General features: G+C 34.8%; 1 protein-coding gene and 1 long non-coding RNA gene across 3 annotated transcripts; one reads left to right on the top strand and one right to left on the bottom strand.

Annotated features, from left to right (window-relative positions):
• Positions 1 to 5,382: 5,382 nt before the first annotated feature.
• Positions 5,383 to 14,330, top strand: LOC132035551 (zinc finger CCCH domain-containing protein 31-like). 2 transcript variants are annotated; one of them, XM_059425852.1, is made up of 3 exons: positions 5,383 to 5,639; positions 6,760 to 6,823; positions 13,196 to 14,330. In XM_059425852.1, the coding sequence occupies exons 1-3, from the start codon at positions 5,555 to 5,557 to the stop codon at positions 13,941 to 13,943; spliced, it is 897 nt and encodes a 298-aa protein (XP_059281835.1). In that variant the 5' UTR covers positions 5,383 to 5,554; the 3' UTR covers positions 13,944 to 14,330. The 2 variants fall into 2 exon arrangements, with proteins under 2 accessions (XP_059281835.1, XP_059281837.1); XM_059425854.1 differs by having other exon boundaries at positions 5,387 to 5,639; positions 6,763 to 6,823.
• A 1,807-nt stretch (positions 14,331 to 16,137) lies between these two features.
• On the bottom strand, positions 16,138 to 16,563 carry LOC132034415 (uncharacterized). Its single transcript, XR_009409087.1, has 3 exons — positions 16,463 to 16,563; positions 16,278 to 16,376; positions 16,138 to 16,204 (listed from the first exon to the last, which is right to left on the bottom strand). It is a non-coding gene; the product is annotated as an uncharacterized LOC132034415 (long non-coding RNA).
• Between the last annotated feature and the right edge of the window lie 5,885 nt (positions 16,564 to 22,448).

Here is a 22,448-nt window from a genome sequence, read left to right on the forward strand (position 1 = left end):
CTTGATCTGAATACACATCTGAATATTAAGATGTTGCCTCTACCTTTGAACACTGAATGGTTAAGGCCGTTTGTTTTCAATATCTGAATATGCATAATTTATCTTTTTAAACATAATCAATATAAAATTAAAACAAAATTAGGAATTAAACTTTATATCAATAAAATATTTTAAAAGATCTCATTTCAGCTAAATGAATTTATTTTCTGATAGAAATTATGACTATTTGATATTTTAACAACACTATTACACGAAATGTCTTGTCGAATGACCAAATTCTATCATATATACTAGCAAAAAGATTATCATAACTTAAACTTGGAATATAATATTACTTTATAATAATTGTGTATCAAAGTGATTACTGAAAAGGAATACAGTAACTTTTATAAATTATATCATACTTTAGCGTTTTGTCCTATAAACCTCATTCAAAAAGAAACAAAGAAATAAATTAATAATAAGCAAAATAGATGAGGAAAATATCGCCGTCATGTGGAACGATTTTTTTTAGTACAGTCCCATTATGACCGTCGAATCCACATCAAGCAAACAATTTGATCGACTCTGTAAAGATTTTGGAATAATACCAGTTTAAGAAGAAAAGGATTTGGTCATTGATTGATAGTTGGAGAGGCAGAGGGAGGCGTGAATTTTTTTTGTACAGAAGAAGAGAAAGCGTGAAATTTCGCAGAAATAGAGGCGGGTATATTTAAGAAATCAATCACATGTTAAGACTTTGTTACAAATACGATTCATTCAGATCTATTCGTACCATTAAGAGCTTTTAAAGAGAATAAACAAATACACTTAATGGGCTGGATCTGAGTAATTAAGATTCAGACCTACAAAACAAACACACTTAATGACTGAGATCTAAATGATTAATATTTAGACCCCCATTAAGTGCAAACAAATGAGGCCTTAGTGCATAGAAGTTGAATGAATTCTCCACTCCCTCCTTAACCCTCTTAATAATATACTATCCCTCTCTCATATTACTTGTCTACATTACTAAAAATATATGTTACGAATTATTTGTCAGTCTCATATTACTTGTCTACATTACTAAAAATAGATGTTACGAATTATTTGTCAATTTACAAAATCAAGGTAGAATTAATTAGATTTTCCCATCTTACCTTTAATATTAAATGTTCTTAGAAATAATCAATATTTATTATAGTGCAATTTATCAGAGAGAGATAACAGTAAGGTAATAAAGATACATCTTTTATTTATGATTTTTTAAAGAGTGTGTAAAGGGAAAAGTGGACAAGTAATATGGGACAGATGGCATACGCCCTAAGTATTGAACATGTTGAAGAAGGGACAACTCGATGACGTATCAAGTGAAAGATAATTTAGAGTTAGACTAATTACTATATGGTTAGTTAGAGGAGCAGTTAATAATTAATTATTGAATTAGTTAGTTAGTTAGTTAAAGTAGTAAGAGATTAATTGGGTCGTATAAGTAGTATTTATTTGAATATGAGTAAAGTAATAAGACATTTTTCATTTCTGGAAATCCCCCTTTTTTATGTTTTCTCTCTGCGGTAACATGTATATTTCTTCATAGAGATTCTAACTGGTATCAGAGCGTCTGAGCTAGAGATTCTAGCTTCGATGAGTTCCAAATCTTCATTTATGAGCTACAAATATGAAATTAGTTTCGAATTTCTAGTTTGAATTATTTTTTAAAGCTTTCAAAGCCGAATAATACGAATACATATGAATTTGAGACAACTGTGGATTATAATCATCCATTGTTTTGGCTGTTAAAAAATAAACGGTGTTAAGATTAAAGAATGAAGCGTGGAAAATTTTAGTAGTTCAGTCGGTTGACTACCTGAACTTTTACCTTATTGGTGAGAGTAGGGGTGTACATGGATCGGGTTGGATCGAATTTTTTAAATACCAAATCAAACCAATTACGTCGGGTTTTTAAATTTATACACCAAATCAAACTAATAAAATTCGGGTTTTTCAACCTTGGGTTTTCTCGGGTTTTTTTGGGGAAAAGTCTTCATACAAAACATATAACTTTTACTTCAAATATTTCTTTAGTCCTAGTAAGATACAACTATATAATTAAGGTGTTTCTTAAGAAAATAACACAATATGTGAGATGAGTGATGACATTGTATTAAAATATTCAACAAAAAAAAAAAAAAAAATTGGTTAAAATAAATATTGCTAATGTTACACTATGGAAATTTCTTGTCATTTGCATTATGAGTAAACTAACGCAAGCCTAAAGTGGACATGCAGCCCTTACAAGGTTAAGAAGGGTATTTGATAATTTTAAGTGTGTTCCTTAAGGTTTCGGAGTTAAATGAATCGGTAGAAGTAAGTTCGTTGAGGGATTGAAAACTTGAGTGATGTTTTGGGAGGATTTGGTGTTATTTGAGTTATACATTGCTTAGCTTTACCTTGAGGGGGGAGCTATAGGACCCCTTAGATGGTTAATGAAGTTTTATACAAGTGCCAAGAAGGTTCCATAAGGATTGGAGATCAAACGAATCGAAAAGAACGCGTTTTCGCAGAACCTGGAGTTTGTGGACCAATATGCGGCCGCAAACTGAGTTTGTTGTGCAGCATATTGGCCGCAAGCTCATCAAAATGGTCGGCCTCATTGCCCAACCTCCTCCCCATGGAGAGGAAGGGAGATGCGGCCGCATATCCCATATGCTGAGTCGCATCTCCACCGCAAGTTGAAGCAGGTGGGCGAGTTAGACACCTTTTTAAGTTCTAAAAGATCCCATTTTCATATCTACCTCCCACACTTATTTCCCCACATTATAAGAGGATTCTTGAGAGTTCTTGAAGGTTCCTCAATATTCCAAAACCTTCCATACCATCAAGAGAGAAGATCAAACATCAAAACCTCGAGATAATTCATGGAAGGTGATTGTTCTTGTTTCTCTCCAAGGTGATGATGAACTTGGTCTTGGGAAGAGTTGAGTAAGGTGAAGTTCTTCCATTATAAGGTATGTTTTTCATCCTGTTTATATGATTAAGTTGATTTAAAGGTTTAGCAAGTTTTGGAGAGGAAAGAATCATAGAAGAGGAGTCATAAAGTGTTGAAGTGAAGTTGATGACTATGAGGTGAACTTGAAAGGGAATTTTGGATAAATCTGAGATTAAATTGAGCATAACTTCTTGATTATGGTATTGTGGATGTTATTATTGTTATTTGGGAGTTGTTTTGTAATTTGGTGGAAGTCGATAAAATAGGGTAAGTGCTGCTCAAATTCCGCTAGCTCTTTAATTACACTAGTTTGAACTTAAGAGTGTTTTCAAGACTTAACCTTAGTATGAATCCTCTTGAATGTAGATTTGCGGGCTTGGGAGGAGAACGTTAAGTAATTAAGGAGACGTAAAGGTATGTTAAGGCTAACCCTTTCTTTCTAAAGGCATGATTTCCTTATTGTGAAGCCATCTATGTTATCCATAATGTCCTATTTCTTAGAAATGCTAGAAGCTCATAATTCTCAAAGTTCCCATGATATTGTTGATCTTGTTCATCTTCGTTGATCTCATCTTATGATAGTTGACCCTCTAAAGATATAGTGATAATGATGATTCCATAATGGCAATCGGAGGCTCACCGACCTTTTGTCAATCCGATAGAGTTGTAATGCTTCATTTGGATTCTCATGTATGCCATATATGTATATATAGCTATTTTCTGACACCGAGCCTCTATGGCCGGGTACGATAACTATTTTGCACACCATTGCAGTTGGGTATGGATAACACTGAGCCTATATGGCGGGATACGGATAACACTGAACCTTGCTATGGCCGGATACGGGTGACACTAAGCCTATATGGCCGGGTATGGGTGACACCGAGCCTATATGGCCGCGTACGGTATCATTATATGTATATGTATGAAATGTTTCCTTTAGAGAAAGGTTAAGTATGCATGACAGTCGTCTCAAGAGGTATTATGAGGTATAAATTGTTTTTTTCTTTTATCTTATGTTATTTTCATGCTTTTACCATGTTGTTATTCATGCCTTACATACTCAGTATATTATTTGTACTGACGTCCTTTTGTTTGTGGACGCTGCGTTCATGTCCGCAGGTAGACAGAGAGACGGACCAGACCCCTAGGCTGTTCATCAGTGATTGCATAGAAGTGCTCTATTTGTTCCGAAGCTACAGTTTAGTTGGTATTATTCTTTTTGTGTACATACTTAGGCATGGCGGGGTCCTGTCCCGTTTTTATGATATTACATACTCCACATAGAGGCTCGTAAACATATGTACATAGCTAGATATCCCATAACCTTATCGGTTCATATTTTATATATTATTTTTGGTAGCCTTGTCAGCTTATACATACCGGCATAATTAATGATGTTTATATAGACGTGCATATGTTCGATGGAACTTGTGTCTTTCCAGTTCGTGGTAGTTATGAGTTAGCCATGTGGCTCACCTAGATATGATTATGAGAAGTATGTTAAGAGGTACTCGGTAGGTTAGGCCGGTGCCGCCGTGCCCTCCATTGGGTCGTGATAAAATTAATGAGCCATAAAGAAAATGACTATAATCTAAAAATACTAAGTCATGCTAAGATAAGTACGGCTAATAAGTATTAATTACATGACAAAGAAAAAAAAATAAGTTATGTATTTTCACTCTCTAAACCATTATGCAAAACTAAAGAATAGATATCCAACATTATTGTCATTCATAGTGGTAGAATTGAATTTCTTTTGTTAGCATTAGTGTTGAGTTGATTTTGGTTTGGACTTTATTTGAGTTACTAACATCCATGGGATATAAAATTTATTGACGTTCAAAATTCTAAGTTCAAGCTTGAAATAATATGATAAAAAACAAAAAACTACGAAAACTTTTAAGAAATATTTATAAATTACATTACAAATAAATATTTTTAAGTATAAAATATTTTAAAATTTGAATACATGTAATATCGGGTTGGTTTGGTTTGGTTAGACTTTTTTTTAAACCAAACCAACTAATTGTTGGGGTTTTTTTTTAAAACCAAATCAAGTCAAACCAAATCACTAGTCGAGTTTTTTTCTCGATTTGACTCGACTTATCGATTTGGTGCGGTTTGTCAATTTACTTTGTACACCCTTAGGTGAGAGTTTGATTCCCACATTGTAATCCTCTTCCATAATTATCCTTCCCTTACCCCATTTGCTTTAATAAAAAAGAAAGAATAGTACCATTTTATTAAAGAACGTGGACTATTAATGCTCCATCCGAAAGAATTAGGATCAGTTTGAGCCCAACTCCAAAGATAATGGACTATTTTGAGCCCTTTTTCTCCTCGATTCAAAATCAAATTGTTACCCAAATCGGTGCACGTGATTTTCTACTCTCTTTCTGGAAAGTTAAGAGTATCATCTAATTACCCCCCTTCTTTTCCATATCCTCACCCAGATACGCAGAGTCACCTCTCTCACGTACAATCCTTCCTCTTCTCTGAGATTCTAGGGTTTCCATTTCCTTTTGTTTTTTTGCCAAACACAGCCTAAGTCCAATCAATAGGAGTTGTTTTGCTGGTTCAATGGAGTTGGGTGGTGGTAGAAAAAGAGGAAGGCCACATGGTCCTATGAATGGTAATGCTGGTGGTTTCAAGAAATCTAAGCAAGGTAACTTTTTTTTTTTTTTTCTGCTATACTTTTCCTCTGCATTTCATCCTCCTTTTCTAGTCTTTGTTTGGTTGCTTCGTTATTTGTTATCTGTATGTGCTGTCAAATCTAGGGTTTTGCTACTTTTTCTTCTCCTGGTTTTTTGAATTCAATAATATATCACTTTTTCTTGACGTTTTTGAATTTAATAGTTTATTCGTCATTTTGTTCGGTGCAGCAAGGTTATACTCCCTTGATCCCAATTTTAGTGTCTTACTTTCCTTTTTGATCTGTGCTAAAAAATAGCTTCTCTTTCTATATTTAGCAAGACACTCAAATTGGTACGGAGGGAGTAATGCTTATGATATTGTTATTTGTTGGGTTTTTCATTGCTGTCATGTGTTGGTTATTTCTTTTTCTGAAACGCATATTGGTTTGTATTAATAGGGCTTTTTTCGGCTTATATATATTTGTTATCAGTTGTGGTGGATGACAATATCTAAGTGGATATAGGTTGGTAGAGAGATATGCCACACACCAAAATGTAAGGTTTGAATTCTTAAAGTATGATACTAAAAATTGTTACAGAAAAACTTGCGAAGTCAAATTTGAAACTAATGTAATAAAATATTTTATCACGATTGAGCTCTCAAAATTTGATTTCTTGCAAGCAAGAGAGGAGAAGAACTTAATTCTTTCTTGCCCTTTTTGTTTTTTTATACCTACCAGAAGTTAGGTTTTAGTATTTGCTTCTGTCTCTTCGGGAACGTTGTTGAAGTTATTTATAAAACATGGTCTGTTAGATGGAACTGGGCCAAGTTTGTGTTAATAAATTGCCTTGAAATATGTTCTGTGTACACCTTGAAATGAATTAGAGTTTGAAGAGTTCATTTTTTATTTTTTTCCCCGCGAGTTTGAAGAGTTAAAACCTATAAAAAAGTGCAAGTTCTTGTTTCTGGAGAAAATAAAATCTGGTTATGCTTCCTGCAAATTTGTTTATTAACTCAATGGTTTTATATTGGTCACAAAAGTAGAAGATAGCTGATAATGTAAACGAGTGATAAATGGCTTTTAGATGTCTTTCAAATAGAAGGTTAATAACACAAATTTATCTGTAAAACAATTGATTAATGTTATGCAACAGAACTGGAGTCAACTCCAACTGGTATAGGAAGCAAATCGAAGCCGTGCACAAAGTTTTTCAGGTTCTAATCTTAACTCATCTAAAATAAGTACTTAAGTGTAATTTATTGTTTATTTCTAACTTCTCAAATTCTAATCAAGATCTATGTTGTAGTTATTCCAATAATTCAAATCCTTTTTGGACTAATGGATTGGTCATCCAAAGCTGTGTTACAGGGATAATAGTTGTTAAGTTGAAAACAGCTGTTGAAAGGAAATGGGATGATTTTGAGAAACGTTGAATTGAAAACTTGGTCAGGTTATGTAATGAAAGAATTGATTAGTGGGGGAAAACTTTTTTTTTTATGACATGGGAACTCGCAGCCGCTACCCTTCGGGTGCGCACAGGGTAAATCCAGCTCCTGTGCAATAGCTCGCAAACCACACAGGAGAGGTAACCCGCACTAGGCAAGCCCCGTGCGACGAGCTCGACCCAGAAGGCAAATCCCCTGCTATCGTAAGCAGGGGGTTTTGAACCTGAGACCTCCATTATGAAAGCCCCATGCTCAACCAACTGAGCCACTCTTGCGGGTAGTGGGGGAAAACTTTTACCTATACTGCATTTACATAAACCAGTATAATGCTACACCTAGTCATGTTGCAAGTAAATGCCCTGCAAATGTTGCTATATAATTTGTGACTTACTTTGGTGAAAATATTTAGACGAAGTGGCAGATAGATGAATTGGTGAGAAACTTTGGTGAGCCACCATCACGATAATTGTTCTATTCATTAAAGTCATACGTGTATATGAACTGATTTTAAGAATATGATGTTTTATTATTGACCAAAGTGATACTTCTTGTGGGTTCTTCCAGTTTCAAGATGGTGATTTGTCATCCAACATTTCTTCCTTTTATCTTTGCCTCCATTTACATTGTTATTCAAAGGTTTTTCGAATATAACTTTGTTCATTGCATCCTCGAGGGAACACAAAGAAACATTGTCAGGAAAAATGTTCATTCTTGGACAATTAGACATGTTATGAATATTTAAAGAATACTTGTCTGCCATTGTCAAATAAGTGAGGAAGTGTTTAGATCTGGTCAACAATGTATCAGGCATACATTTCTGTAAGTGTTGTATGGGATACAAAGTTTGATATGGTCAAGACAAGAAAATCTTTTTAAAGTATCTGTGCGACAGGGTTCAGTGAGAAAGGTCTTTTAGGATGTATGCATAATTGTCTAACTTTGATATCTTTATGCAGTAACACATTATTTTCTGTGTGTGCATAGACATTGTTCTTGAAGTTCCAAAATATGGATTTTCAAGTTTAATTTATGTAAGATTGGACTCTTTGGTTTTGTAAGTCAACATTAACTAGAGAGAGATATTTATACTTAGGATAACTAAGCTAATGTAGGTTAAATAAAGAAGTTAAGTTGATGTAGTGGAATAAATGCCTTTTATGGTGAAGAATTATACAGGAATTCACTTATAGGAAAAAGAAGGGATTACACAAGAAATTCGCCGTCATAAAGTAAGGAGTTTTTTATTGTAGAGATACCTTTTAACGTGTGTAGCACAGTCATCTTCTAAAGGATGATTCCAGGTTTCAATTTGGTGCTCATCTTACAATTTTAGTACATGTTTGACCCATGTTTAATCAAGTTTAGAATTTTCAGTGATTTCAACACGAGCTTCTTTTTTGACACGTCTCAAGCGATTCTGTTTCATGACATGCTCTCTCTTTGGTTCTTCGGATCTTAGTCTAGTATCATAAATCCTTCAGTGCGTCTTGGTTGAAGCACAATAAAGATAAAAAGGTGTGGCGCTAATTATGTATTGTGAGAATACAATAGTTAGGTTTGTTCTTCACTGCTTTGCCCTCAAGTTGGACACAAAACTCGTGTATTGTGATAAGTTAGTTACGAGCCACTTCTATCGCATCTCAAGAATCACTAATCTTGTGAGCTAACATGTTTAAGCTATGTTTAGAAATAGCATGTTATTAAAAAGCCATCTCTTTGTTGCTTAAAGCGAGGGGCCGTTGCTTCATTGGCGAAGCCGTTGCAGTTCAAACAATGAGTTGCAAAGTGACTCCTTCGAGAAATTCTTTGGATATATTGAGGAGTTGGATTAATATCAGTATCATTATATGTAAAATGTTGAAATTAGTTATTTTAATTGAGTTTAATTATTCTAGAACTAAATCATGTATGTATGGTACTTTTAGTTTTCCGTAAATGTGTGCTTCACGGTAAAGAAGTGTGTGCTTTACTTCTCCCTTTTCGCTTTTCGTGCTTCACTTTTAAAATCAATGAGAAATAGTGCGTTTGAAGTCTCCCGGAGTTACCAAAGTTGGAGAGATATGGTGCTTAGTTCATCCTATAGAATGTCAAAATGTCTGATGTAGCTTTCATGTCTGGTTAAAAGCGTCTCAAGCATGTTCAAGGTGACAAAATCTTGAAACGTCTCAAAAGTGATCATGCTTCTGGGGCGACTTCACTAGCTGCCTCCTGCTTCTTTGCATTAATGTGTTCATTCCACACCTTCTCCTCTTGGCGTTCTAAGTCTCAATTGGTTAAGTGATATCATTTCTTGAGGTGTTTCTGGCTAACTAATTAAGAGAACAACTTGTTCAAAGGGTTTTATGAATGGACGGGGACATGGGGTTTTATGATATTAACATGTACCATCCCAAGTAATGTGATCCTTACCCGTTGGTTGGAAAGCAGTGAATTCATTTATTAAGTTGATTCTTTTGATGTGCCTATTTTTCTCTATAAGATTAGGCGTGATATATCACTGCTAGTGGTATTAGACATCATTAAGTTTTTGGCCTACGCGTCAAGCCGTCAACTGACACAAGGACGTTAATTCTTAATACGTCAGTTATCTTTAAGATGGAGAGGTACAAAAAATTAATGGGTTCACTATGTGCATATTAACACCTAGTTCGAGAATTACGTCAATATAAGAGAGCCAAACTACAAGTACAAATGTTGGATCATATGTTCAGTTCTTCTTGATGAGTCAGGTTATAGAAGAATTTATTTGGAAGTTTGAAGATTAGGATTATGATGTTGCTCTGTGGTTTTTGTGCTCTCCTTGGTTTCTGTTAAGAGGCACCAAAGTTAATTGTGCAAGATGATTGTGAGGTCAGACATATTTATATGGTCAACCCATGTAACAGGAGTATGAGGTTAAAATAGTTATCAAGGATTTTTTTGGCCAAGGCCTCAAAGGTGAATTTTTGTTGGAGGCTATGTTCACATTGGATCACATATGGCCTTTTTGATGGGGGCTGAAATTGTTCTATTTTGATTTTTTGAAGAGTGCCATCAATATGATCATGCTGGTAATTCACCTTACAACAACAACAACAACCACCCAGTGACATGCTGGTAATTCACCTTATGTAACAAAAAAGGTTATAATATCTCTGATAAAATTTTTGGTGCTCTCTTCTTTATCAAAAGACAGAAAAGAGCCCTAAACTAGGTGGAATATTATGAAGTTATCCATAATTGGGTTAAGCCCTAAACTAGGTGGAATATTATGAAGTTATCCATAATTGGGTTATGTTGTGCCATGATTGCAAGTTTGTAGCAGTTTTATGAGCTTAAAGTTGCTGTTTGAAGATGCAATTAATCTGACAAGATGTTTAGGCTGGAAAGATTGAGTAGTATACTGGTAAGTTTAGCTGGTTACTTGTCAACAAAACTTTGATCAACAATTTAAGATTCTGCTTTTGCTATGGAGCTGGTTAAAGCTTAGATGAACATAGAACAACCCAAAAAAAAAGAAAAAGAAAAAAAAAGGATAGACGAACATGGATGTAATAGTTGGATTTACTTGTATTTTAGAGAGTGGTCTAAAAAGCTGCAGAAATGTCCTTAGTTTATCGGTGACTACATTGAGACAGAAGTAATAAGCTTTCGCTTTTTCTGTCTACAGGCACCAAATTTGTGAGAAGAATTTACTGGTGCCTTGTTTTTGGCCTATTGAAGAGTACATGCTTGACATGAACCAGGTACCATGTTTTGATATATTTCTTCTGTGGCTGTCTTGGTGAATTATGCTATGTGCAGAAAATAGCCCTTCAAGTCATTTGATTAGAAAAATCACCGGATGCATATTTTTTGAAAAGGAGAATGTTACCAAATTTTTCTGGTTAGATGATTGTTATACTCATGGGTAAATTCTGAAGGGCAGGACATTCATACTTGAAGTTGTACGTATATAAAAAATAAATAATTTGAAATTTGTCTGTATAGGTGTGCATGGTTGGTATCTTTCAAAAGATAGAAAGGACTTTAGTTTCTTCTAGTTGGCTGATTGTGTACAAGCAGTGGTGGCAAATGGGTGGGATTGGTCGGATTTGGGCGGGTTGAAAATGGGTTGAACAAAAATGGGTTGGGTTTCAACTTGCCCCTATTTCAAGTGGCTAAAATATGTGTTAGGTGATAAATGGGTGGGTTGGTTAAGGGTTGGCCTATATTATATAAGTGTAATATTATTTCAAGTGTTATGTTTATAATTTTTTCTTTTGTCAAATTAAATTAATTTTTTCGTGCTTAGTTGGATGAATAATCAGTATAGTATGTGTTGATATCGGATATTGAGATGTGGATCTGTGAAGAAAAGTGCAAGATTGATTGTTAAGTTTTTCTTGGATATTTGTAAACCAGCTTCTGAAGGTTACAAAAATAGTATGCATCTGGTTTGCTGCTCTATTACATTCATTCTCCGGATATTACACTTGTCTTGACACAGTCAGACTATTATTATGGGTGATGAAATCTGTGTAGTTATTTCATGTAGTAATACATTTACTAGAGGTTTGGAATGAGGATGCATTACCCGCAAGGGTGGCTCAGTTGGTTGAGCATGGGGCTTTCATAATGGAGGTCTCAGGTTCGAAACCCCTTGCCTACGACAGCAGGGATTTGCCTTGCCGGGTCGAGCTCGTCGCACGGGCTTGCCTAGTGCGGGTTATCTCTCCTGTGTGGTTTGCGAGCTATTACATAGGAGCTGGGTTTACCCTGTGCGCACCCGAAGGGTAGCGGCTGCGGGTTCCCATGTCATCAAAAAAAAAAAAAAAAAAACACTAAAGACTTCGGATGAGGATGCCTTCATAGAGACTTGGAAGGGGGATACATTCATAGGTACCATCTGAAAATCTGACGTTTATGTGATTGGTGAAAATGACCATAGACGTGATGATTGACATTTTGCTATAAAGGTGTCAATGAATCGCTGTTGCCTTTGGTTCATGGGTAGAGATTTGTCTCAATGAATTAAGTTTGGATTTTGGCTCTTGAGTCTCTCTTTTTGTTTGAGGTGATATGAGCAGAGGACTTTTCAAGGAGATGAAATGTCAATGAGAAAACTTCAATCTCTGTTGTTTGCAAAGTGTTTTCTTTTCTTCTGCAGGGGACTAACCTAGAGCCACTTAATTTATACCAAGAGGTTATTGTTCTGATTTCTTGCTGCCTGTGGATGTTGATGGTCGTTTTCGGTTATGTGAAAAGAGAGAAATCCCTATCCATTTGAGTAAAGTTCCCAAAAGGAAACACAAAACTCCTTTTTCCCTTTTTTTTTTTTTTTAAAATTTTGTTTGGGTTGTGGTGGTTTATATTAGATCTAGTTGAGCTTTTCGAGTATATATATCTGAGAATTGTCCTTTTTTCATTCTTTATTGTAAAATATTTTAAATAGGCCAAATTGCTAAAATACGGCTGATCCTTAAACGGTGTCATGAGAAAGTGAAATTATGTTTGATAATCAACAGTATCTTGAGAAGTAATTATTATTATTATTATTATTTTTTTTTTTTTTGAGATATTGCTAGGCAAATTGATAGAACATACTTGTTCACTTAATTATATTATTTTGTATTTCTTGTCAAAAGCTTGTGCAGCAGTGAATACACAATGGGTGGATTTCAAGAAGCATGTGCGCATATTTGGTGCTTGTCTAGTAAAACAATATGCATGATCACGTTTTGGTTAATGTGAAATTATTCTGTTCATTCCTATCTACTCTGTTTTCCTGTTGATAAGCGTGCGTTGTCCAATTTCAAATATTACTTGCGTATGAGTTCCAGGACTCGTAATTTGAGTAGTGATGTGCAGTTATCCTTAAAGTAGGTGACCTATTGGGGTTTGACTGATCCTGCATGTGTTGTTCTTTCTGGTTCTTAATGTTTCAGAGCATGAATTTTGGTCGTTTTGGATGGCCATGACAACAAAGGGGTTTTGTGGAATGTTTATGTTTGACGCCTTAATCAAGAATTAAGAAACAGAGCCATATTTATGATATGCGAAGAAACTCTGAACTACTGTTATGATTTAGGCTTTTGCTGTTATTGATCTTCTTGCTGATAAGCTTGATCCTAATGGTTCATGATGCAACTTTGTTTGATGTATTAATTAATTCTTCTGCAGTACTACGGGATGCCCATTTGGCGAAGGATGCCACTTCTTGCATTATGTGCCTGGAGGCCTTAAAGCTGTGACTCAAATGCTTGGCAGCAACCCAGCGTTTCCTGCAGCTTCTAGAAATTCAATAGCTCCACCATCTTTCCATGATGGATCATCTCCTCCAGCTGTTAAGACTCGTCTATGCACCAAATACAACACTGCTGAAGGTTGCAAATTTGGTGACAAATGTCATTATGCACATGGGGATTTGGAACTTGGCAGGCCAGCAGCTCCATTTCATGAGGAGTCCCATGGTATGTTCCAAATGCATGGAAGGTATGTTAGTCGACCAGAGACAAATCCTGCAGGCCTTGGTGCAGCTGCCAGCTTTGGGTCCTCTGCGACTGCTAAGATTAGTGTAGATGCCTCTCTTGCTGGACGTATTATTGGAAAAGGCGGCGTCAACTCGAAGCAAATCTGTCGTGTCACTGGAGCCAAATTTTCTGTTAGGGATCATGAGTCGGATCCTAACTTGAGGAACATAGAACTTGAGGGTACAATTGATCAGATTGAACACGCCAGTCGAATGGTCCGTGAGCTTATTCAGAGTGTTACAACAGCTGCTGCACCCCTGATGAAGAACCCCAACTCCTCTGCAACGAGTAACTATAAAACCAAAATTTGTGAGAACTTTGCCAAAAGTTCGTGCACTTTTGGAGAAAAGTGCCACTTTGCACATGGAGCAGAAGAACTGCGTAGGTCAGGTCCGTAAGCGTTGCAGTATTTACTGTTAGGGAGTATATCCTTGTGGCTTTTATCTCCTTTTCTCTGGGTTTGTGGAAATAGTAGATAGGTGGTTTTGCCATTAGAATATCTCGGTACTGAGGCATTTATTTGTTGAGATACTTAATGTGCTTGATTTCTCTTCTGGGTTCGTTGCTTATCTTGTTTGCTGTGCCTTTTCATAACCTAGTTACTGTTATTGATATGGATTTGTCTGTTTAGTTGGAACTTTGCCAGTCTGGAACAATATGTGATGTGTGTATGCTTCTTTCTTTTGCCGTACATTAACCCAGAGGGGTCAGACTGCTGGAAAATTGTCTCAGCCACTTGGTCTAGTTTCAAGCTTTTATTTTACAGATGAAATGTTTGTTTTCTACATTTGGCTTCATCAGCGATCCAGGAATTGACTTTCTGGTATGAAAAGTATACTAAGTACGTTTTTTGGGAGCATGTGCAGAGGAGAAATGATAGGATGGTTGAGCGTGTTTTGGATGGACAGGAAATGAACGACTGGTGAGGATTTACTTTTTTTGAGCGCGAAGGGGAAACAAGTTGAATACTCCCCGTCCCAAAATACTTATCGCATTTGTTCCATTTACACGCCCTTAAGAAAGCATTTATGAGTGTAGCATTTTGATTATTTTATCCTCTTAACATATTTCATGATGTAATCTCTCAGTAAATATTTCTACATCAATGATGAGAACTTTTTAACTGTTGCTAATGAGTGCTGGGGTGAAATGAGAAAAAAGCTATTTAATTTTGTCTTGGTTAAATAAAGCGACAACTATTTTGAGACAAAGACGACAAGTATTTTGGGACAAGGACGACAAGTATTTTGGGATGGATGGAGTATTATTTATAAAAGCGCTTCCAGAACAAGTAAATTTAGGAACTTTGCCAAATGGCCACTATAATCGGGTCTAGCTATTTTGCTGACCATTATTTGACATCATTTGCGAGGCAACGAAGGCGTTCTAATGAATGCACGTCCTTTGAATGTCGTTATTTTCTTCTAAATACAAGAAATCTAAAAGAGTAAAAGCCACGTTGGTAGTAAGTAGTCATTCCTCAGGAAGAATGACTCTTTTTTTATATTTAAAAATATTGTAACTCTAAACTTCTTATTATATGCTTAATGAGATGACAATATGTATTACTCCATCTGTTTCAACTTATGTGAACTTATTTCCTTTTTGGTCTGTGTCAAAATGAATGACCTCTTTCTTAATTTGGAAACAAATTTACTTTATGAAGTGATTTACAACTACACAAATATTCAAGACTTATTTGAGTCCGGAACAAAAATGGCTTAAAAATTTTTTTTTAACCAAAATACCTCAACAAAAAAAAAAAGTTACCAATGTACCTTTATACTGCGCTAAAGCACTTAACCGTAACGGTACCGTTAAGTGCTTTAGCGCAGTAAAATACTGCGCTAAAGGAGTTTTCTTGGCTGTCCTATAACGCAGTATTTTGCGTTATAGATAGATGGATATTAGCTATAGCGCATTATTTTCTTCGCTATAGTAGTCCGCCATTTTCCATTTCACTCCTTTTTACGTAGTTTAGCCGTATATTAATCATGCTTTGATACTCCGAAACTTCAATATTTTATATAGAACCCTACTTATATTTGTACAATTAATAAGATAGGCTCAATACATAAAGAATACGCAATACTTTGGATTGTCGTTTTAGTGGTTGAAAAGTGCTCGAAGTCCTTTTTTGTTTGAAGACTTGTAGTTATTAGCTTTACGTTATTTATCTTTTAGGGTTTCGTCTTATTTTTAAATTAATGCTTAACTTTATTTCGAATGTGTCACCTTTTTTTTTTTTTTTTTTTTTTTTTATCAATTTAGGATGTGAAACTATAAACAATAATAAAAACTAAGATAATATATATAAATATGCAAAAAATATATAATATTTACGATAAATTGTATAACACTAATGTATATACACTATCGTGGATGGGTCCCACATGTAGTATGCGGAGACTATCCACTAGCCTAAGGCTCATGCCATCCCCACCGCCCTCGCCATCGTCTCCATCGTCCTTCTTCCTCTTAACAACCGGACGCTCCAAGTCATGATCATCTCCTCTTCCCCAGCCCGTGCGCCCTTGACTAGAACGTGCTTCTTCGGGGATCTGTTCCGCCGACACGCTCGAACCTCGAGCCGAGCTAGGTCTGGAGACTCAACCACTTCCTCGTCTGGAGTCGCCACCTCAGGCGCCGAAGGATGAACCTGAAAGGTATATAATAATTAGTACCATTTCTTATTTATATTGAATACATTAACGTTATTTATTTAATCAAACCTGTGTGTCAACGGGCGCCTGAGTAGGCTCCTCAGATGGGTCTGTAGGCTCCTCAGATGAGTGTGATGGTGAATATGAGGTAGTCTCCTGGACGAGATGCTGTTCGAAGTCCAAGTAAAGGTTATAAAAATTAAATAAATATTTACCTTATATTGAATAAAAGTAGTTTTAAGTAAAAAACTTACATGCGCCTCAGTAGTCTCATGAGAAGACACCTCTGCCTCGGCAGGCTGACCAAAATGCTCCTGAATGGGTCGCTCCTGTGGACCCGCTGGCGTCGAATCCTAAAATATCAAAATAACGAAATAATAAGTAACATACATATTTAAAATAAGTACTTTAAATAATCAAATATATATATATATATATATATATATATATATATATATATATATATATATATATATATATATATATATATATATATTATATTGACCTTATGTTGAATAAAAGAAATTTTAATAAAAAGCCTACCCGTGGCTCGGTGGTCATATGGGAAGACACCGGCGGCTCGACAGACCCATGAGAAAACGCCTGAGTGGGTGGCTCTGGTGGACCTGCTGGCGCCGAATCCTAAAATATAAAATATTACTACATAATGAGTAACATATATATATATATTTAAATAAATAATTTAAATGAACAAATAAGCATTTTAAATACTAACCGGGATCAAAAACTCATCGAAGTCAAGAATCCTGGGTCCCTCTAAATTCCTCACAGGCCGCTCATCAGCTAATGAAGCGCGTAACGTGTAACACCCCGTATCTTTGACCTAAGCTTTAACCACGATCCTAGACTTAGAAAATCAGATAAAGAATGTGGGAATTGAGATTTTTCCGTTCGACCGTGATATGGTGGTTTACGCCCGCTGAACGGGGTCGTATTCCAATTTACGCCCATGAACGGTGCCGTGAGCCGAAAACCAAGAATTTACGAACATTCGGAATTTGACATTTTGAGGTCATATGGTTAAATACGGATCGTATTTCACTTTACGGCCGTATTTCAAAACGTGTTTGGAATTTGAGAAAACTTCCTTGATGAAAGTTGTAGAGCATTGAAATACCTTTCCACCGGTATCTTACGGGGGTCAAACGGACATCCGTGTGCGCGGAAGTTATGGCCATTTCTTACTGAACGAGCGATCTCCATATTTCAAAATACGGAGCATTTCCAAATACGGCCCGTATTTTGAAATACGCCTATTTAATAGGCCCTTTATTTTTCCGTAACGATATATATTCGTCCATATCGCTTCTAATCATTATTTTTCATTCCTTCAAGCCCGAACGACCTTCCTACTCTCCTCCAACACCAAGAACACCAAGGTAAGTCCATTCTAATTATCCCAACTCCATTCTAACATATATCCTTGTAATCTAAACAAGAAATTTATCATTTCAAAACTAGGGTTTTCAAGAAAACCCATCTCAAGGTTCAAGAATTCAAGATTTTGGAAATTCTCTTCAAAGCTCAAGTCTTTAATTCAAGTTTTGGAGCAATTAAGGTATGTAGAGTTACTATCTACGTGTGGGAACATCATTGTTCTTCCCCGCGCCTCAAAATCCATAAAATTATGATTTCTCTACTAAACTAGGTTTCAATACAAAACTAGGGTTTCAATACCGTGCTCATGATAACCCTAGGTCCATGTCCATGATTATATTATGTATGAATTGTTATAATTCCATCATTGTGTTCTTAATATTTCTTTATGATTATTGAGAATCATCCGTAATCTATGAAAACCCATATCTTGTATTCCATGGGTTCTTGCGCATGTTTTTGAATAAAAATGCTTATTTCATGAATATCCTATATGTCTACAAGTTTTCATGCAATTGTACTTTATAACTATGTCCATACCATGACTCAAGATACATACATGCTAAATACAAGTTATATTATGAAACCATATTTACAAGTTATTTCATGAAACCATGTTTACAAGTTATTTCGTGAAATCATGATTACAAGACAAGTACAAGTTAATTCACGAAAATTATGGAAAAGACTTCTTTATATTATGTTAATGTTTTGGGGATGTAAATTTAAAAGGCTGTTTTACCCGAAACTACGTAGCCACCGTGACAAGGATCGCTCCGCCCGATAAGACGATACCTTAATTTTACAATACCCATCGGGCACGATACCACATCCCGATCAAAATGGGGCCGCCGTCCACCGGACTCTCGCCCACGTAAGTGATTTACTACCTTATACGAGGTGATGCTACTGGCCGGCCCAGGTACAGCTCCACGAAAACGTGGTGATTTCCCATGCCCATGAAACTGTACAACGATATGTTTTAAAATATGTTATATATATATATGTACTCATGCTCGTCTTTTCATGTCCGAGTTTTGTCTATATTATCATGTTATTTCATGTCTCATGTTATATTACGGGAGAACCGAAAAATCCACACACATATGTGCCGGGGGGCGCATTTCACGACAACGCTCGGACGCCGCACGCATCGTAAAGATTTGCTCGTATCGACCCCCCAGAGCCCCATCTCATCTCCCGGGTTTAGTCGGTTATCTTTATTTTACTAGTCATGCATTTATAGGTAAAAATAAATAACGTAAGTACGTTTTTCGGTCAAGATTCATGATTAGGGTTTCAAGACTAGTCGGTTTAGTTATGTTAGACGTACAAGTGTTTAGCCATCTTTGGCTCATTCATGTTATTTCCGCACTCATGTTTAAACAAGTATTTTTATTAAGTATTATGACTTACTACGTTTTATAAAGGCTCATTATGCATTCACGTTATATTCCGCTCATGTATGCCTCGATGATTTAATGCGGCCACGTGGTTCGCTCGGTCGCACGCGCACGGCACCGAGTGCCGTGTTTCGCCTGTGCCATGGTTCGGGCGTGACATAACGTCGCCCAATCAACGTTATCACGCTCCTCCATGTATACTCGTACCGGTAAGATGTATACCCGGTATCTCGGCTCTCCATCTAAACGTAGGCAATCCAAATAGGACCTCCACATCCGGAACGAAGTGTAATCGGATGGACTCACCGTGAACGCCCTCCTCTCGGAATGGGATCGGCCTCATCCGCCTCATCTAGGTATGGTGTCCTCCACCACCGGCCTCCACCACTCAACCATGGCGTCCCCGGATGCAGCGCCCAATCCTGGCCGTACTCCGACCAACGGACACGCGGTCCTCCTCCCGGCGCCCCGAAACAATATCTCCAAGACGCGAGGGTGTGGGGGGTCCTCCGATATCCGTCCATCTCCGCCGCAAGCCTACGGGGGCGGAGCCTAAGGCATATATCCCCCCAACATGCCTAAACGCGACCCATAATAAGTTTGTGTTCAATGTAAAAAAAAAGGTTATTTTTTAAAAACGTAACATTCAATGCGATTAAATAAATCTAAATAAAGGTCCCCTCGTGAACGAGAGGGCCCCCCGTAAGTATCGGGCCTCGGGGAACATCCGGCCCGTAATCTTGCATGGGGAACATTCGGATCCATGAAAGAGTCCGAACATACATACAAAACTAAATTAGTCATTATTCTTGAAATGAAAGATAAATTATATTAACTAATTAATAATTTGTAGGGAATATGTGAATTATGTAGTATTATATATCTTGTGAATAATTAACATGGATATGCGGCAAATTTAATATGTGATAGTAAGGACACATATGTGATGGCAAAGACATTTTTGAGAATCATCTTAAGTTAATTAGTTTGAGAATCGAAATTGTTTTACCGCATCGTAATATTTGTTTAGAACTCTATTTTGAATATGTGATATATTTTTAGTTGACCAAATAACCAACACCTCCTCGCATAAGGCGATAAAATTAGACTAAAAGAGTATATATAACGTACAACGATATTAGAAAATACATTTTTTCTACATACTTTACATTTTTATCGTTAACTTATGTATTTATGAAAAAGAAGTCCACACACATTAACTATTCTTTTTTGGATAATTTTTTTTTTATTTAACATATATATATTCACGCTTTTAAAATTATATAGATAACAATTCATAATCATTTACAACTTATCTGGATGGTTGATTCAATGCTATTGTATTATATTATGTTGTTAATTTAAATACAATGTTTGTTTTGATTGTTACTTTTTTAGATAATCTTTACATTTTTATCGTTAACTTATGTATTTATGAAAAGAAGAACTTTAACTATTCTTTTTTAGATAATCTTTTTTTATTTAACATATATATATTCACGCTTTTAAAATTATATAGCTAACAATTCATAATCATTTACAACTTATGGCCGGATGGTTGTTACCTATTGTATTATTTTATGTTGTTAATTTAAATACGCGATTTGTTTTGATTGTTACTTTTTTAGATAATTTTTATGTAACGACGAAAGGTCCTATTTTATAGTAACCATAATAACTGATTTGGTCCTATACAATATGACACAATACGAAAAATGTCAAAATAATACATAACAATCATCCAATCAAAGTGTTACCAACATAATAATTCATTACCAATCAATTATTTCAATTAATTAATAATATTTAACAACTAATAAATTCATAATTAATATTTAACAAAATAATAATTCATTAACAATTCATAAATAATTAACAAATTAACAACTCATAAACATATAACAAATTAACATTTCATAAACATTTAACAAATTAACAATTCATAAACATTTTTGAATATTGATATATTTTTAGTTGAAAAAAAAAATAACAAAAAATAAAATTAGACTAAAAGAGTATATTCGTCGACCATAAAACAACAATTTTTTTTTTTTTTTTTTATGAAAAGAAGATTAAATGTTAAGCAATTTTTTTTAATATAATATATATATTCATAAAATATATAATAACAATTCATAATCATTTAAACTTATCTTATGGTTGATTCAATGCTAATTATTTTGTTGTTAATTTAAATACAATGTTTGTTTTGATTGTTACTTTTTTAGATAATCTTTACATTTTTATCGTTAACTTATGTATTTATGAAATACCGAAGAACTTTAACTATTCTTTTTTAGATAATCTTTTTTTATTTAACATATATATATTCACGCTTTTAAAATTATATAGATAACAATTCATAATCATTTACAACTTATACGGCGGTTGTTACTTTTTTTTTTATGTTGTTAATTTAAATACAATATTTGTTTTGATTGTTACTTTTTTTAATTTTTATGTAACGAGTAAAGGTCCTATTTTATGTAACCATTGATTTGGTCCTATACAATATGAACGCGAAAAATGTCAAAATAATACATAACAATCATCCAATCAAAGTGTTACCAACATAATAATTCATTACCAATCAATTTCTTTCAATTCATAAACAATATTTAACAACTAATAAATTCATAATTAATATTTAACAAAATAATAATTCATTAACAATTCATAAATAATTAACAAATTAACAACTCATAAACATATAACAAATTAACATTTCATAAACATTTAACAAATTAACAATTCATAAACATTTTTTTTTAAACCAAAAAAAAAAATAAAAAAATGTTGGCAAAAGTATTTTGGTTCAAAAGAACAATTTTTTTTTTTTTTTTGAAACATAGCAAAGATTTGTTAAGCATGCTTAGAATATAATGTATATAATAAAATAATAACAAAATTCATAGTCCTTAATCTTTTTTGTTTTTAAATATCGTGTTCTCATTCGCCGAGTTCACATAAATTGAAATGGAGGGTATTTGTTTTACGGAAAAGGGAATATTACCCTCTAACTTTGAAAAATAGTTCATTCAAAGTGACGTTTTTTGGGGCCATCTCTTTTTTCTCTTAATGGCGGTTTCTTTTTTTTTTAAAACCGACTTAGGGGACCATCATTTAACCCGATCGGTTTATGTTGAAGAGTATAATTTTTTTTATTTATATAGATAACGCAAGAAAATCCGCTATAAAAGATAACGCAAAGAAAGTAGGACAAAAAACTCCTATTTTTTGGAAAAATTATCCGTATTATTTTGCTTTAGCGCAAAAATTGCTAAAAAATACGTTATTTTTTTTTTTTTGTTGGGGGATTTTGGTTCAAATTTTTTTTTTAAGCCATTTTTGTTCCGGACTCGACTTATTTTGAACCACAAATTTCAAAAGTCTTTACTCTTTTTTAAATATCGTGTCCATTCAAATGAGTTCACATAAA

Source organism: Lycium ferocissimum, chromosome 10, assembly GCF_029784015.1.
Source record: "Lycium ferocissimum isolate CSIRO_LF1 chromosome 10, AGI_CSIRO_Lferr_CH_V1, whole genome shotgun sequence".
NCBI lineage: Eukaryota > Viridiplantae > Streptophyta > Magnoliopsida > Solanales > Solanaceae > Lycium > Lycium ferocissimum.